This window comes from Phascolarctos cinereus, unplaced genomic scaffold (genome assembly GCF_003287225.1).
Source record: "Phascolarctos cinereus isolate Bilbo 61053 unplaced genomic scaffold, phaCin_HiC Scaffold_5;HRSCAF=322, whole genome shotgun sequence".
Lineage (NCBI taxonomy): Eukaryota > Metazoa > Chordata > Mammalia > Diprotodontia > Phascolarctidae > Phascolarctos > Phascolarctos cinereus.
In genome coordinates this window covers 33,781,478-33,798,993 of record NW_027555958.1, presented here as the reverse complement: position 1 = coordinate 33,798,993, position 17,516 = coordinate 33,781,478, and the positions used below count along the sequence as shown (strand labels likewise).

The 17,516-nt window shown below is 52.1% G+C and overlaps 1 protein-coding gene across 9 annotated transcripts in view; it reads right to left on the bottom strand.

The window, feature by feature from the left end:
• The window catches only part of MYO18A (myosin XVIIIA), a 156,386-nt gene that overhangs the window by 85,259 nt on the left and 53,611 nt on the right, over positions 1 to 17,516 (bottom strand). Inside the window, exons 1-6 of one of the 9 annotated variants that reach the window (XM_078154785.1) lie at positions 16,042 to 16,132; positions 14,591 to 14,717; positions 8,262 to 8,445; positions 5,422 to 5,483; positions 2,176 to 2,850; positions 274 to 351 (exon numbers count right to left, since the gene is read on the bottom strand). The exons of 4 other annotated variants lie outside the window; for them this stretch is intronic. In XM_078154785.1, the coding sequence (XP_078010911.1) occupies positions 274 to 351; positions 2,176 to 2,850; positions 5,422 to 5,483; positions 8,262 to 8,298 (852 nt within the window). In that variant the 5' untranslated portion in view covers positions 8,299 to 8,445; positions 14,591 to 14,717; positions 16,042 to 16,132. Of the gene's footprint in view, positions 1 to 273; positions 352 to 2,175; positions 2,851 to 5,421; positions 5,484 to 8,261; positions 8,446 to 14,590; positions 14,718 to 16,041; positions 16,136 to 17,516 lie in introns of those variants that run through there. 4 more of the 9 variants (XM_078154787.1, XM_078154786.1, XM_078154788.1 and 1 more) reach the window with 4 other exon arrangements.

Below are 17,516 nucleotides of genomic sequence, written 5' to 3'. Positions count from 1 at the left end.
AAGCACAGGGAACGGGGCCAAGAGACACTCGCCCACTCCAAAGTCAAGGGAGTGGAGATAGGAAATCGCTCCCCCCCCCCGAGGTCTTCTCTCTTTGTTGAGGCAGAAGGGTCCTGAGGAAGATGTCCACACTGGGCCCCAAATGGACCTCCCAACACACAAGCCTTCCCCTCACAGTCACCCACCCCAAAAACCTGGACCTAGGCCCCCAGACCACCCACAGCAAGGAGTGACTGGGGGACGCAGAGACCCACAAAGAACAGAAGGAATTACAGAAGTCATGAAGATCCTCTCGAGTCGCGCACGCGCCTCCTCTCCGGGGGTCAGCTGGGCTTCCGTGGTGGCTCTTGCCTAAAGGTTAAACCAGCATTAGTCCCAACCCTGGGGTTGGGGGGGGAGGGGAGGAGTCACCTCGTGCCAGGCCCCTGGCCTGCGATGACACGGAAGGATAGGGAGGGCAAGGGGCAGGGGAGAAAGGCCAAGCTCAGGAATTTCTAGACCATCTGGGGAGAAGAACCGAGGGGCCCCTTGGGGCCAGCCACCGCCACCACGAGGAAATCATGGGGAAAAACAAGGATCTGAGGACCATCGGGTTGGAGCAAGAAGGGACTTTCCATGCATCTGGCCCAAAGGGACATAAGGCAGACATGGAAGGGACCTCAGAGCCCAGCTAAAATTCATAACCTCAACAACAACTAGCATTTATGTGGGGCTCTGAGGTTTGCAGAGCCCTCGGCTCATCTGAACCTCAGTACAGCAGCCGGAAAACAAGAAGGCCCCACTTCTACCCTGACTAGCTGGGTGTCACTTCACAACCTCGGCCTCAGTTTCCTCATCTGCAAAATGGGGAGAACACTAGCACCTTGCTCACAGGGTCGCTGTGAGGAGCCAGCCCAACTCCTTCACTTTCTAGATGAAAATGAGCCCGGGGAGGCCGTGACTTGCCCAAGGTCACATGTGTAGTTCAATTCCCCTCTTATTTTACAGATGAGGAGACTGAGGCGCAGGAGGAAGGCTCGGTAACTTCCACAGCTAGTGAGCGTGCCAAGTGGAATTGGAACCCAAGTCTTCCTGACTCTGGGTCCCTCTCCCCCACGCCAAGCTGCTTTTCCCATGTACCACACAGGCATGTTGAGGGTGGGGCTGTACCCTGGGAGCCCCAGGGAACCCTGGGGGAATGATTAGGTAGCTAGGTTATACAGATCTGGAGAAATAAACCAAGATTCCTGATCTCGGGCCCGTCAGGCACCCACAAGCTGCCTTCTGGACCCCACTCCCAGGGGAACAATATGGTTCCAAAGCCTTTGCTCCTAAACAGCTCAGCGGAAACATGACAATACGCAGCCCCCAACCCCATCCACCCCAGACACACAGTGAAGCCTTCCAGCAGCTCAGTGGGAGTGGCATGGAAGGGCAGAGGGGTCGCAGTCCTACAATCAATCAAAGGAGCATCGATGTGGAGCTGAAAGGAATCTCAGAGGCCCCTGAGTCCAACCTCTTGTTTTACAGATGAGGAAACTGAGGTACCGAAGGGTTAAATGATTGAGGTGGGCTCTAAACCCAGTATTAGAGGAGTTGGTGGGGGGAAGGAGTGGAAATGTCGACAAGGAAAGAAGCCAAAGAGTATCGCTCCCCAGCTCTGGGGTAGGCCAAATGGAGGGCTCTGTTGCCAGTCCCCACCTTGACACACCACCAGCACCTTCCTCCCTCCCTCCACCCCCACCCACTTCCCCACGTTTTGCTAAAACACAAAAATTGTATTCATTGGAAGACAGGAACCGCTTGTGGTCCAGAGTGCTGTCAACTGAGCAAAGCAGCCCAAGGGGAAACATCTTCCCTGGGGGTCTTCCCCCAGGCAAGACGCTACCCCAGGGCTCTCTTTCCAAGGGAGGAGGTGCCAGAGAGTGTCTGGGGCATTGCATGGCCCAAAGAGAACCGTGTAGGAGTGGGCATCACAGAGGTTTGGATCTCTGGAGCCAAGCTGAGTTATCAGGAAGGAGAGGTTCCCGGCGCTGGGATAGTGGCCCACCTGTTGGCATCATCTCCCTCTCACCAGACGGGTGCCTAGCACCCTGCACCCCACCCTCCCAAGCATGCACTGTTACTTGGGGGAGGCCAGTGGAAGCATGACTGGGCAGGAGAGGTTAGTGACACACCAGTTAGGGGGAGCAGTACCTCCTGCTGAATGCCAGAGGCCGGCACCCGGGGAAGTTCAGCTGGGGTGTGGTCTGAGTTGGGGACAACATCCGGGACGGCGTCTGCATCCTCCTTTGGCAGAGTTGGGGAGCATGGCTTTTTCACAGACTCAGGCTCTGCCAGGGAGTCTGGCTTCTTGGCCTGGCCCGTCTTCTGGGCCGTGGGCCTGTCCCCTGCCTTTTCGGAGGCCGCTCGGTTCCGTGGCTTATGTTCTTTGCCCTTGCCTCGAGACATCAGGCTCCGAAGGCCCACCGAGATCTCATCCTTGGCCAGCTCCTTCTTTGCTTCAGCCTTGGGTGGGAGGGGAGGAGGACTGGGGGCAGGAGGAGCCTGAGGCACCCTTCCCCCCTTCTTGCCATGGGCAGGGAGGTCGGGAGGCTTGGCACCTTTGGCTGGAGCCTCCCTGGCGCCTCCGGACTCCTCCCCGGGGAGCACCTTGCTCACCACTTTCCTCACAGCCTTTGCCACTCGATTGCAGGAGACTCCCTGGGGCTCCTCCCCTTGGGGCTCAGGCGAGGTCGTCCCCAGGCCATTCATGGAAGGCATAGGGGTGTCACCATTCAACACGTTGGCAGGGCTGCTGGGTCTCTGGCAGCTCTCCATGGGCACTGGGCTTTTGAGGGGGGAGGCTCTGTCCTTCACGGTGCCCTCTAGCTACATTCACAAACATGGGGAGGAGGGGGCATCAGAGCAAGGCCCTTAGGCAACGGCCCCACCATTCACAGAGGGAAGTGTAAGGGCAACCTGGCCCGGCGTCTCCCCTCCCCTCCCCACCCAACAACATCCAACGGGTCCTGCAAAAAATCACACACACACACACACACACACACACACACACACACACACACACACACACTCCACCCCTCCCCTCAAGTCCCAGCTGGAGCACATCTACCCGAGAACCCACGTCTCTATATACAGGCTTTGGTGCAAGAAATCCGCAAGCAGTCCTGGCCGAGACTCAGGATTTTTCCTTCTAGCTGTCCTGCCACTCCCTGCCATCCTAGCTCATCTTCATCCCATCCCGCCTGAGGCCCTGCCCACTCCTTTTCTCTCTCTCCTAAATGCCCAAATGCTCATCTCATCACCAACCCTTCAGTGGGGACCAAGGACAGTGAAGGAAAAGACCCTGACCCTGGGCTTCCCACTACCTCAATCATCGGGGAGTGTGGTCCCTCATCCCCCCATTCCATGCCAGTCTTCTGGGCCGACTTCAAACCTAAGCCCTATGCCTACCTCAGTGCCCAGAAGGAAAGAAAGGGTCAGAGGAGTGCTTCCTCTCTCCCAGACCAGCCAGGGTTCTCTCCCAGCTCTCCTCTTCTTGCCTGCCTCTTTGGTGGCTTTCCCAGCCCCAGACACCACCCCCACCCCCTTACATTCAGTATGAGGAGTCCATTAAGTGCCTTTTTCTGCTTGGTTTCTGGCTTAGCTCTTGAGCTCCTCCCTCCATAAGATCCTTAGGCATCACATTACTGGGCTCCCTAGGACGGGGAGGCAGGGACGAGGGGTATGGAGCCAGCTTGGGCCTACGGTGGGTTAATCACTCAAGCTGATGGCAAAGCTCATCACACCCTCACCTCCACCCCCACCTCCAAGCCTGCTGATGCTGCCTCTCCTGAATGCTGGGAGCAACAGCAGAGCTGGCCAGCAGTCAGCCTGCAGTAAAGTCGACCCATCGTGACGAATCCATCCCCTCCCTACCCTGGAGAGGCCTGGCACCAGCCCCACCCCAAGAGGACTTCACTGAGAAGCCACATTCAGGGGGCTCAGGGCTGGCACCCCTGTAGATCCAAGCGGCCAGAGGGCCTGGGGTTAGCCTGCAGATGCCAGGCTTGATGCTCTCTACCTCTTCTTTGGCCAGTAGGACCCTACCTCATGCTTCCGGCAGGCCTGGGGTCAATCTGCACCCCCTATTCCTGAGAGTTGAGGAGAAGCCCAGACACCTTCTGCCAGGATCTTCCCCAGGCCATGGTGGTTCTTGGGCAATGATCTCAGGAAGCAGCTGGCTGTCTACCACCACAAGGAGCCAGGCAGGCCAGGAGGGGAGGAAAGTAGCACTGAGGACAGCCAGCTGCCTGTATGGGTGATCCCGAGCCCCCCCCCCCACCTCTCATGGGAGGACTTGCCCTCACTTCCCTGAGGTTACCCAGCCAAGCTTGGGCCTAGTCTTGCCTCCTGGGTCATATCAGCGCCAATGGAGTGGGCACAGGGGAAGGGATGAAGCTTGATGCCTACCCTCAGCATGCTAACCAGAACGCTCAAAGCTTTCCCACCAACTGGGTCAAAGTCTCGCATATCCTAAAGCCCTCCTAGGACACCTTCCCATTTATCCTCTGTCTCCCCCACCCTAGTACCACAAACACACATCTAGACTCCTAGTGGTCCTGAACTCTCCCAAACGGAGGTAAACACATGACTTTCCCAGTCTGACAACAGAAGCCCTGATTCACAAAGATGCTTCGTCAGAAAGGGAACACGTTTTTCTTCCAAACATGACCCCATCTCACATTTAGGGAATTGTGGGGTGGGGTGGAGGAGGGGGAGAGAAGACTCATCTTGGGCCAGAAGGATGAGCTTGTGTCTTCACCCGTCCCGGCCCTCCTGGGTCCCCCCTGACCCCCTGTCTCTTGCCTCAGCCCAGCACCCCATGGGTCTACTCCCCCAATCTCCCTCTCTGTCGCCATATTCCTGCCTAAAGGCAGGAAGTGTGCATGTGTGCTGGGGGTGGGGTAGGGGAGAAGGAGAGCCCGCCACAGCACAGCCACTGACCAGGGCTCTAGGAAGAACAGTGGCAGCTGCTGAAGTCCTTGTGTGCCCCCACCTCTCCTCCCTGGAGCTGGCCAGAGAAGGCTCTGCCCATCTGAACTTCCTCAGTGCGCTCCCCCTCGCTCCAGCCAAATCGGGGATCATAGGAGGAGGGCGGAAAGCTAAACAGAGGCTCCCCCCAGGGAAAAAAGGTCTTTTTTCAGCCCTGCTGAAGCAACTCTCTGACCAGGCAGTGGGACTTTCACTTTCCTGACTCATCATCTCATGGATTCAGGAAGGAAAGACATTCAGTAGCCCCCTGGCAACCTGTGATCTCCCCTCAAGCTAGTGCAGAACTCCAGAGGGTTCCCGCTCTGACCCACTCAGACAGACAGACAGACACAGACACACACACACACACACACACACACACACACACACACACACACACACACACACAAGCTCCCACAGAACACTTACAGCCCTCTCTTCTCTTCCAAGAGGGCTAGGCTTTGGAATAATCTTGTCCTCATCTTTAACCTAAGGGAGCAAAGAGGGGAGAGTCACCAAGGGATTGGGGCTAAGGCCTGAGCTAAGAGGGGGGAAAAGCATGCAAGCCAGCCCCATTCTCCCAGCAGGATGGAGCTCTGAGCTCTTCCTGTCCCTGGGGATATTGGCTTGAGAGGAGGTGGATTGGAGGCCCATGGTGATTAGGGTGCTTCCAATTCTGGGATCTAAAAGCAGTTTCAGAACTAAAGGGGGTCTTTTGTAGGGTGAGAAGTTGTAAGAGATTTGGAGCAGGAAGGAAAGTTGGAGGTCATTGAATCCAACTGCCTCACTTTACAGGTGAGGAAACTGAGGAACACAGAGGCTATGGGTCACATAGTGAGTGCATGAGTCACAATTTGAACCCAAGCCTTCCTAATACCAAATCCAGCACTCTATCTACCACTCCAAGCTATTATCACAATATTCCCCTTTAAGTGGCAAGCCAGGTTCACTCCAACTGTATCAAGTCCCTGTGGTCAGAGTAATACCACTGGTTGGGGCTAACCCACTTTGAATAACACAGTCAAGCCAATTCACTCTATACTTTACCATTGGCATTGTCCCTGGAAGAAAGGAAAGTAGCCTGAACCACCTTCTCCTAATATCCATGCCCCACCTCCTGCCCCAACCTTTCAGTTTAGTCATTTAGCAGGAAGAAATAACACCAAGATGGTGTTATTGCTGCTGTGTAGACCCAGGATTCAGAAATTTCAATGGCTCCAGCCTGTTCCTATGTCATCCTAGACTGACCGAGAACTTGCTTGTCCCCTGGGATGGGCAGCCCCAGCTTGAATGCAGCCTTCTCACCCCAGCTCTGGTTAGAGGCAGGAAATCATACCCAGGGGGATGCTTTGGAGGCCAGATGCTTTTCCCCACTGTTCTCCAACCCCAAACCCACAAAACTGTCAACCATGCAGCTGTGAAAAGGGAGTGGGGGCCAGAGGGAGCCATTAGTATCGAGAGATGCTTAGGCCTGCAGGGGTGATGCTGGGTTCATACCTACTGGCTAAGGTTAGAAGGGTTATCACTGAAGACACAGAGGAGAGAGGAAAACAGCGGGGTGGGGGGAGAGGTCAGGAAATGTGGTAACCGCCCAAAAGGGCTCCTTACTTTTTAGCTTCAAGCTTGCAATCAGAATAGACTCTAAGCAGTCTGGCTTAGACTCTGAAATCTCCTTCCTCCACCTTTCTATCCTCTTCTTCTTCTCCCGAAATATCATTGCTCTCTCCCTCCCAAGGCAGCCCAGCCGAACAAACTCATTTCTCTCCCCCACCCCAGCCCCACCAATTGTCATAATATTACTAGGTTCACCTGGTATCACTCCCGATCAGCCCTAAAGAATGGGGTCCAGCTGTTCCCATCCCATCTCTCTGCAGGCTGGAAAGCATGTCACCCTAAGATAATGTCTTTCTTCAGGGGAAGGGGAGACAGAGCATAAGAAAGGAGGCCAAGGGGCCGACATCTCTCCTCTGAGAAAGTGTGGACTGATCATGTAGAGAAAGAGAATTTGGAAATGTTTCTAGGATGACCTTAATTATCCCTTGAGGAGAAATCTCTCTGGGCTTTTTTAACCATGGGCTCGGGCTAATTTTAAGCACAGGACAATAGGACTGGCATAGGGCACTGGCCAGCCCCCCTGCCTCCTTCCCGTGGCAGCCCAGGTTCCCCAGACCAGCATGACAACGAGGACAAGCTCTCTATCTCTGTGTAGCCACTTTCAAAGTTTTGCATGAAGCTTCAAAGCAAGGCCACATTTCCCTGGGCCAAGCGGAACAGAATGATTTCAAAAAGGAAAACCCACTAGCTTAGAATGGGGATGGGTCACAGGATTGGCGAGGAGGGGAGAGGAGGGTATGGGGAGCAAAGGACATCTAAATAAAGCCAAAGGCTGCCTCGCTGCTCCCTCCACCCTTTGGATTCCCACGGGACCCTCTTCCCCCCACGTCAAGCTCATTACATGCGCAATTTCCCCCAACACACAGGACAGAAGGGCAGTAAATGCAACCCTCCAGTCCCCCACTCCCAGCACAAACATACATGTACAGTAGTCGCTGCAAGCTCAGGTCCAGGGACCCGCCTGGCCTCCAGTCCATGTGGTCTTTAAATGGCTCTAGCGCTATCCTCCCTCCAGGCAGCTCCAAATCCCCCACCCCACCCTGAACTGGATCCAACTGGGAAGTGGGGAGACACTTCTGCCTCCCCTCAAGTGTCTTGGGATCACAGCTCAGTCCCTGGATTTAGCCTCGGACTGACTCACTCTCCCCCCCAGTCCTCTGGGGTTGGGTCATAGGCCCATCCTGGAGCTGTGAGCGCACACAAAGGCATGAGACTGAGTCACCCTCGGACCCAGGCCGCCTGCCAGGCCCAGCTTCTCCCCATGGCTCTGGATTAGCCAGACCAAGATGCCTTCTCTGCTCCCCCCTCCTCCCCCAATATGCTAAATGAAGCTGGTTGGACCTCGGGTTCTGCAGTCCCAGGCCACAGAGAGAGCTCTCAGTGGGTAACCTGAGCTCACAGCCACATCAGTGTATTCCCTTTGCCATCCACTCCCCTGCAGCAGAAGCAGAAGAGCAGGCACAAACTCGGGGAGCCGTCTAGGAAGCTGACAGGTCACCGGTGGCTCAGCTTTGCCCGGGGGAGTGTGCGAGTGAAGGCCATGGGGGGTTCACAAGCAAAGTCCCCTGCCAGCCTTCCTACCCGCCCCCTGCTGAACCCCTACAAGCACACCAGCCAGGGGGACTGACACGAGAGATGTGAAACAAGACTTCCCTTTTGCTCCCAGAAGGCGAATCTCGAAGAAAAGGCCATGGCCCTGCTGGCATGGAGAAGGCCCGGGGATGCGTGCTCCCTGGGACCAGATAGAGGAAGAGAGGAAACGGAGGGGACGTCGGGGTTCAGGGAGGCCCGAGTTTAGGAGGCGGTCGTCCTGGAGGCTGGGCCCTGCTGGGGTGGATGCTGTGGGCAACAAAGTCACAAAAGAAACAAATCGAAGGGGATGGCAAGGGTCCCAAAGTCCCAAGCTGTCCTAGCAGGGACACACCTGGCTGGGATAGGAGCAGCCGCCTGACTCACGGCAGGGAAAGAGAAAGGGGGCCTCTTTACAGAGACTGGGTCTTCTCCTCCAGCCACACCTGCGGGGCTCACAGAGCTGGAAGGGACCTTACCTCCAAACTCTTCTTTTTACAGATGAGGAAACTGAGTCCCAGACAGATCTCAGGATCAGACTGGGAGGGACCTTAGAAGTCATTTAGCCTAATCCCCTATACTTACAGAGGAGGAAACTGAGGCCCAGACAGGTCATAAGATCACAGATTTAGAGCTAGAAGGGACCTTCATGGTCATCTAGTTCATCTCCCTGAGACTTAGAAAAATTCAGAGACTCTGATACTGCCACCGGTCTGCTGCAGGCCCTCATCCCTCACACCTGAATCGACTAGTGCAATAGCCTGCTGAGGGGTCTGCCCACCAAGCCTCCCCCTACATTCTCCATTCAGTCTTTAAAGTGATTTTCCTAAAGTGCAGGTCCGATCACGTCACCCGCCCCCCTCAACAAACTGCAGGGGCTCCCTATCACCTCCAGGATCAAATATGAAATGTTCCACTTGGCACTCAAAGCCCTTCCTAACCTAGCTCCTCCTACCTTTCCAGTCTTCTTGGACTTTACTCCCCACCACGCACTCTTCAGTCCTGTGACGCTGGCCTCCTGGCTGCACCATGAACGAGACCTCGCACTTTCTCTGGCTGTCCCCCCGTGCCTGGAACCCTCTTCCTCCTCATCTCTGCCTACCACTGCCGTCCCTGGCTTCCTTTAAGTCCCAACGAAAATCCCGTCTCCTACAGGCCTTCCCCAACCCCTCTTAATTCTCATGCCTTTCCTCTAATTATTTCCTATTTATCCTGTACAGAGCTTGCTTTTTAATTTTTGTTTGCATGTTGTCTCCCCCATTAGACTGTAAGCTCCTTGAGGGCAGGGGCTGTCTTTTGCCTCTTTTTGTATCCCTAGCACTTAGCACAGTGCCTAGCACACAGCAGGTGCTTAATAAATGTCTACTGTCCCCAATTGATAAATGGTCAAAGGATATGAACAGGCAGTCCTCAGATGAAGAAATTAAAGCCATCTATGGTCATATGAAAAAATGCTCTAAATCACTACTGATTAGAGAAATGCAAATCAAAACAACTCTGAGGTACCACATCACACCTATCAGATTGGCCAACATGACAAAACAGGAAAATGATAAATGTTAGAGAAGATGTGGGGAAAACTGGAACACTAATGCATCGGTGGTGGAGTTGTGAAATGATCCAACCATTTTGGAGAGCAATTTGGAACTTTGACCCAGCAATAGCACTTCTAGGGCTATATCCCAAAGAGATCATACAAATGGGAAAACGACCCACCCACATGTACAAAAATACTTATAGCAGCTCTTTTTGTGGTGGAAAAGTATTGGAAATGGAGAGGATGCCCATCAATTGGGGAATGGCTGAGCAAGCTGTGGTATATGAATGTAATGGAATGCTATTGTGCTATAAGAAATGATGAACAGGCTGACTTCAGAAAAACCTGGAAAGACTTGTATGGACTGATACTGACTGAAGTGAGCAGAACCAGGAGAACGTTGTACACAACAACAGCCACTTTGTATGATGACTAATATTGATAAACTTAACCCTTCCCAGCACAACAAGGATCTAAGACATCTCCAAAGGCCTCGTGATGGAACATGCTGTCCACACCCAAAGAAAGAACTCTGGAGTTTGAATGCAGATCGAAGCACACTATTTGCTTTTTTTTCTTCTGTTGAGTTTTGTTTCTTCTTTCTAATGGTTCCTCTTATTGGCTCTAATTCTTACTTCCAACATCACTAACGTGAAATGTTTAATAGGAACGTATATGTATAGCCTATATCAGATTTTGCACTGTCTTGAGAAGGGTGGTGGGGAGGAAGGGGGAGAAAAATTTTAAACTCAAAAGCTAATGGAAGTGATTGTTGATAAATCAAAATAAATTAATTAAAAATAAAAGAGAAAAAGATGAAAACTAAAAAAAAACCCTTAACTGGGCTATTTTTTTTTTGTTTAGAAGCAGAAGTATCCAATTTGTGTATTTCTTTCTGTTCAATAAAGGAATGGATAAATGAAAAAAAAAATAAATGTTTACAGATTGGCTGCTCACCAACCCACTGCTAGGGAGTGCACAGAGGCTGGATTGGAAGCTTAGACTTCCTGATTCCATCTCCAACACTCTATCCACATGTCTTCAATAGCACTGTAAGGTTGACAAGGTACAGTCAGTTCTGCTCTAAAGTGACATACCCATTCCCAAAGAGCACCTCACTCTGCAGTATCTTGCACAAAAAACCACAAAGCTCACGGAGGAAATGGGGGTAGGGGCACAACATTCAAAAACTTCATCAGTGCCACAAAAAAAAAAAGGAGTCTAATAAAAACGGAAGCACCAATTGATACCTTCTGATTAAATGGTTAAGAAATACATAAATAGCACAATAAATGGTGGTCACATCTGCCGCTGCTCTCTACCTGCACAAGCCTGATGGGTAGGCCGAGGCGTAAGAGCTGAGGGAGGAGCTGCCCTCCTGGATCCTCCGCCCACTGTGCCCACTGCGCCCAAAGGCAGACAACAAAAGTGGCCCTTTGGTTTGACCCAGTGTGCTTATAGAAGTGGGCGTCTGGTGGGTCACCGGGAAGCGGGGACGTTTTCTGCGTTCTTGATGTTTCTCGTGGATGTTTCTCAAAGAACCACAGTCAAACTCCGAGACAGGTTCAGAGCATTTCCTCATTCATCATTCATGCCAGAAAAAATTTTGAGTTTTCAAAACACAAACCATAGCAGAACTGACTGTGCTCTCTTCACCACGGCCCTCTGTAGTGGCTAGTACAAATATCCTCAATTTACAGATAAGGAAACTGAGGCTCAGAAAGATGAAGTGACACGGCCCACAGTCACTCAGCTGGTAAGCGTCAGAACTGAGACTAAGGGTCCCCTGAGGTCCCCTCCGACCTCAGAGGCTAGTTCAGCACCTTCATTTTAAAGAGAAGGAAACTGAGGCCCAGAGAGACAGAGTGGCATCTAGAATCCTAGATCTAGAACTGGGAGGGGCTGTAGCAGTCATCTCGCCCAACTCCCTCATTCTAGAGACGAGAAAACGGAGGCCCGGGGAGGTAAAATCATTTATCCCAAATCATAAAAGTAGCAAAATGGCAGAATCAGAATTTGAACCCCATCCCCTGACTCCAAATGCAGCTGTCTCAGTTCTCTGTCTCTAGCTCCTTCTACTATTGTAGAATTGTCAATTAATTACAGAATTTCAGGGTTGGACTTCAGAGACAGTTTAGTACAAACCCTACTTGGATTCCCATTGAAAAGGCTCTAACGAATGGTTATCCAGACCTCCAGGGAGGAAGAGCCCACCACCACCCTATGCAGCCCATTCCACCGTGGGCCAGCTCTCATGGTTAGGAAGTGTGTTTCAAAAACAGGCCAACGCTTGCCTCCCACTGCACCTCCTGTCCTCTGGGGCCAACGTTACTCAATAAGAAACCAAAAGCTGCTTGTATTCAAAAAGGGAAGGGGACCCAGGATAGCACATGAACACCACCAGCAGCTTGCTCTCTTGCCTGGCACAAATTTAGTAAGCGTTCACTGAGCTATGTGAAAGGCAGATGGGAGCCGTGGCGTCATATATGAAGAGCTGGCCTTAGAATCAAGGAAACCTGGGTTCCACCCCACATCCTGGCTATGTGACTCTGGACAGGTCACTTACCCTTGCTGGGCTCTAGGCAGCTCGGCAACTTTAAATAGAGAAGATGTAGGGACACATTGGTGGAGGGAGTTTTCTTTATATGGGAGTTTCCCTTCACCAATGAAATCACAGTCCTGATCTGCAAAACACTGCGCTAGGTACTAGAGATATAAAAACAGAAACAAAAATCTCTCTGGGCAAACCTATACGCCAAGGGGAAGAAAGGTTATTCACAGTCACTCTGCCTAGGATATATTTGACTCTATCTGCATGAACTGGCCTGTCTACAAAGGGGTGGACAGAGGGTATTCCATCCAAGCGAAAAGTCTAGGATTTAAGGCAATGAAATTTAAAAGTTAAAATTTTGAGTTAAAAAAAAACCCAGTTAGACTTCTTTTAAAAGTCCTTTTACTGAGTTGATAATTATACAATTATAAGATCATAGATTTAGAGCCAGAAGGGACCACAGAGGCCCTCTGAGACCAAATTCCTCATTTTTACAAAGAAGGAAACTAAGATTCAGAGAAATTAAGTGACTTGCCCAGGGTCACACAGTTAACGTCTAAGGTGGAATTTAACCCAGGTCTTTTTGACTCCAAATCCAGTGCCCCTATTCACTATACCAATGACTTTTAAAAAATAAAATTTCATATGTTATGTATATATAATAGATAAGCATATCTTATTTATATATACATATATATTATATATATTGTTATTTATCATATATTATATATAATATATTTATATTATATGTGATTTGTATATTTCTAAAAATTATATAGAAATATAAATTATATCAATATATAATAATATATAATATAATATGATGGTACAAATTATATCAAATTTTATATTTTCCCAAAGATCTGCTTTCTCTCACTCCCACCTCCCCTTGTCCTCCACCAAGAAAAACAATCTGTTACAAACATGCAGTCAAGCAAAACCATTTTTCTCATTGGCCATGTCTAAAATGAGTCTCCAACTGCACCCTGAGGCCACTGGGTCGCTATCAGGAGGCAGGTGAAATGTTTTGCCTCGAGTCCTCTGGAGCTGTCGTCCATCATTGAGTTAATCAGAGCTCCTAAGCTGTTCAAGGCTGTTTGTCTTTAGAACACTGCTGTTGTTATATATAATGTTTTCCTGGTCCTGCTCACTTCATTCTATATACAAGGCTGTATTAAATTTTCCTGCCTGCTTACTGTGGGGCCCATTTGTGAATGGGCCATATGGAAAAACCATTCCTTGGAAGAAGAGTCTGAGGTTTTCCTTACAGTAAAAAATGCTTTTCTCTACTGCAGTGATTCCAGGCCTTTACTCTGAAATGGCTGGCAGTGCTCACCTTCCTTAAGTTCTCCTATCTTGGACCACTTAGGGAGGGGTCTTCTGAAGGGTCATTCCTGACACCAGGCAGCCCATCGGCTCCATCCAGCTCTGGTGAATGACTGAGCATGCCAGATGGACACGTTCTGGGGCCTCCTGGGACCTGAAGACCTCTATAGCCCTAAAAGGGAAAGCCTGGGACACAGGCACAATCTCTGGGACCAAAACGCTTATCTAGCCTCATTAGACATCCCACCTCCCACACCTTTCTCCCGTGAAGGAAGGCACAGGGTGGCCCTTCTCCTCTCTGATTTCCTATTGCCTGCCTGAGAAGCTTGAGCGATGGAACCCAAGGAAGAGCATCTGCCTTGTGCCTGGCATATCAGTCCCACACAGCCTCCCATCCTAACTTGGGGTGAGGGCATAGCAGAACTTCTCCCCACTTCCCCCTCCTCCCATATCTCAGCCTGTCACTGCTCCTCACTGATCACACCGACATGAGGCTGTGCTCTGCTCTGCTCCGGCCATGGGGCAATCTCATTCTGCAGGGGCTTCTGGTTAGCCTGCCCTGTACATAGTGATTTTTTCAGATTTGTTTTCCAAAGAATGTGGGGACTTAGAGGGAGAGAAGGGAGGACTGAGGAGATACTGCAAATGCCAAGTTCAAAGGCAGGAAACCAGTTTGGGGGTGGGGGGCTATCACCCTCACTTTCTCAATCAGCCTCAGCTCTCTGGGATGGCTGTTTTTAGTTCATCAACTGTCAGGTCAAGGGAATATAGCTAACCCTAAAGGAAGGAGTTCAGAGGCAAGCTGCCCTTGGCCCGACACCTGAAAGGGAGTATTTTAGAGCTTCTCAGAGAGGGCTGGGAAGGGGGACAGGGCTGGGAAACCATACTGTGGGCCAAGGAAGGAAGGAAAAAAGGGCTTGGCATGGACACTATGGTCCCTTCAGTCCTCTCCGGGTAGAACAGTATTCCCTGTCAGAGGGCCCTCCCCGCCCCCAACCCACCGAGGAACAGAAAACAGCAGAAGCCAAATCAGGCGTCCCTGCCGGGCTGGCCTCACAGAAGCAGGTGCATTGGCCCGGCTTCCTGCTGCTGCTGCTGCAGTGGTAAAGGGGGCCAGGCTTCTGCCTCCTGCAAAACAGAGGAGCTAGCTTCAGGCTGGAATCCCCGCCCTGCCCCACACACCCTCCAGTCCCCATCAACAGCCACCGGCTCTGCCCAGGCCCCCTCCAGGAGACCAGCAGGGTCCTTGCTCTCTCTCTGTCTGCCCCTGTCCCTCTCTCTGTCTCTGTCTCTCTCTCTGTCTGTCACACACACGCACACACACACACACACACACACACAAATGTCTCCGTCCCCAGCCTTTTGGGACCAGTCTCTGTCAGCCAGAGGATTGGGAGAATAGAAGGAAAGGTACCTCAGACTCAGCTCCCCTCCTTTTTCAAAAGATTGACTCTTTGGAAGATTCATTCCCATTACAAAGAAGACCCATCCACTGTCATCAAGGCAGTTTCCCCACCCCCATCCTGTCTCTTTGACCCCTTCTAGTATTCTGTACCCAGAAAGGGGAAGTCTAAGAGCACCCCTGAGGATAACAGGGTCATAGGATCATAGCTCTACAGCCGGAAGGGACCTGAGGACCAGCTAATCCATTTACAGAGGAGACTGAGGCCTTGAGAAGCTAAATGGCTTGCCTAGAATCACTAAGAATGAGAATCAGGATTTGAACCCAGGTCTTTCTGATTCTAGGTTCTAATCATCAGCTGGAAATATCTCAGCTACAATCCTCTCACTGTCAAAAAGATCGGTCCCTTTCAGCCCTTTGCCCCCACCCCCAAACAGTTGGGGATTAGGTTGGCCACAGCGGGGCTCTTCTGCTGCTGGGATGCCCCCTGTTCCTTGGTCAGAGCCCTCCACTCTCCCCCATCAATGGGTGTGCTGGCAGTGTTATTACAGTGTGGGACAGAGACATCTCAAAGACCTTCGCTGGAAGAGACCTAAGCTTGAGGATCAGAGGCTTTCCAAGGATCAGGATTTGAGAAGGGGGATTCGAGCTTTATGGGCAAGTAGGGTCAGGGGCCCGGGGGGGGGGAGGTCCCAAGGCAGCTGGGACTGGGGAAGCTCAATCTTTCCTCCCAGCTTTCCTCTGGTTCTCAGCATCCTCCTAGGGCTCTCAGCCAGCTCAGATGTAAGCCCCAGGGACAGACAGGCTGGGCCAGACCACCCCAGTTCAACCCCTTCTCTTGCCTAGGAGGGCGAAGACAAGGAGGTCCCAGACCACCCCCCTGTCCCACTCCAGGAAGGGCAGACACAGTAGTCAACTTCACGGCTTCTAGTAACCCCTAGGACAGACTGGGACAGGAGGGGAGAAGCTAAATTGCCCAGCCCGAGAAGCAGGTGGGTACCTAAGGGAGGCAGGAGTTTCGGGAGGTGGGGGAGCCCATGGAATACTCACCCTCATGGCCCAGCCCGGAGCAGCGGAGTCTCCTCTGTCTGCTCTGTTAAAGGCTCAAAATAGCATTGGCTGCAGCCCCGCCCCTGCCCCCCCCCGGCCCCTCCCGGCTACCCGGGAGCTGCTGCTTTACCCTGGTTGGAAAGGGTGAGCAGGGTGAGGGCTCCAGCGCTGTGGGTACTGGATAGCATTGGGGGCAGCTCCGAAGGGAGGGGCAGTATAGCATGGGGGGTGGGGCTGGGGGAAGGGAGGCAGAGCTGGGACGTGGGCATGGACGAGGGGCCAGCCTTTCCGAACCCCCCCCCACTCCCTGACAGCTGCTCTGATATGGCCCCTAAAAATAGCAAGGAATGTGAGACTCTCGGCCATCAGCCCCCTGCCCAGGGGCACACGCACACACATACACACACACACACACACACACACCGATCACTCCCTCAAAGGAACTGCCATAGACAAGTGAGACCCAGGCAGGGCCCACGAGTGCACACATGCGTGTGTGTGCACGCGCACACACACACACACACACACACACACACACACACACATACACGCCCACGTCATCAGCCCCTGTGCATCACAGCTGTAGAAATAACACTCTCCAGCCACCCAGAATAGGACATTTGTACATAACACATAACTACCCTCGGATTCAATCAATCTGGCCCCAGAGGACAACGGTGTCACAGGGAGACCCAGGGCCACAGCCTCATGATTACCGACACCCAGCACAGATCTGTACATGCACACATATGCACATATACACACACACGCACACACACACACAGAGAACCACTGGAAAGCAGAGGAATGAGGAGCAGGGCGGGTCCAAGCCTGGCAGACGGAGGAAATCATGTGAACCGTCTGGCTCAATGAGACATTCGTGGGCTTGCGGCCAGCACTGCACCTCTGAATGGACAATCCCACCCCTGCTGTCCAGCCGGCACCCCAGGCCCACTAACCACAGAGGCAGGGGACGCCCTCCATCACTTGGGAATTCAGCCCTAAGAGTCATGCCTAGCTGGCACTTCTGACCCAGAGGCAGATGTGAGAGGCAGCTCTAAGGGAGGAGAGATGCTAGTGGGCGGGGCACGGGAAAGATCCCAGGAGACCAGGCTGAAGGCTTTACAGAAAAAACGGAAGCAGCCTCTGCTTCCGCCTTCCTCTCTCCAGAAAGAAGTTACCCAAGCAGAGAACCTTAGGACTGGAAGGGGCATTAACAGTCCGCACACTCAGTGATCTAGGGGGCCTGAGAGTTCCTGAGCAACCCCTCCATTTTACAGATGAGGAAACTGAAATCCAAACAACTCAAGTGATTCCCTGAGATCACATAGGTTATAAGCAGAAAAAGCAGAATTCAAACTCGTGTCCTTGGACTCTCACTGATCCCAGTGATCCCATCCAATCCACTACCCCATGTTGAACAGCTACACCATCCTGGACTAGCCAAGTGGCCTCCTTGTGAGCGCTCACCTGTA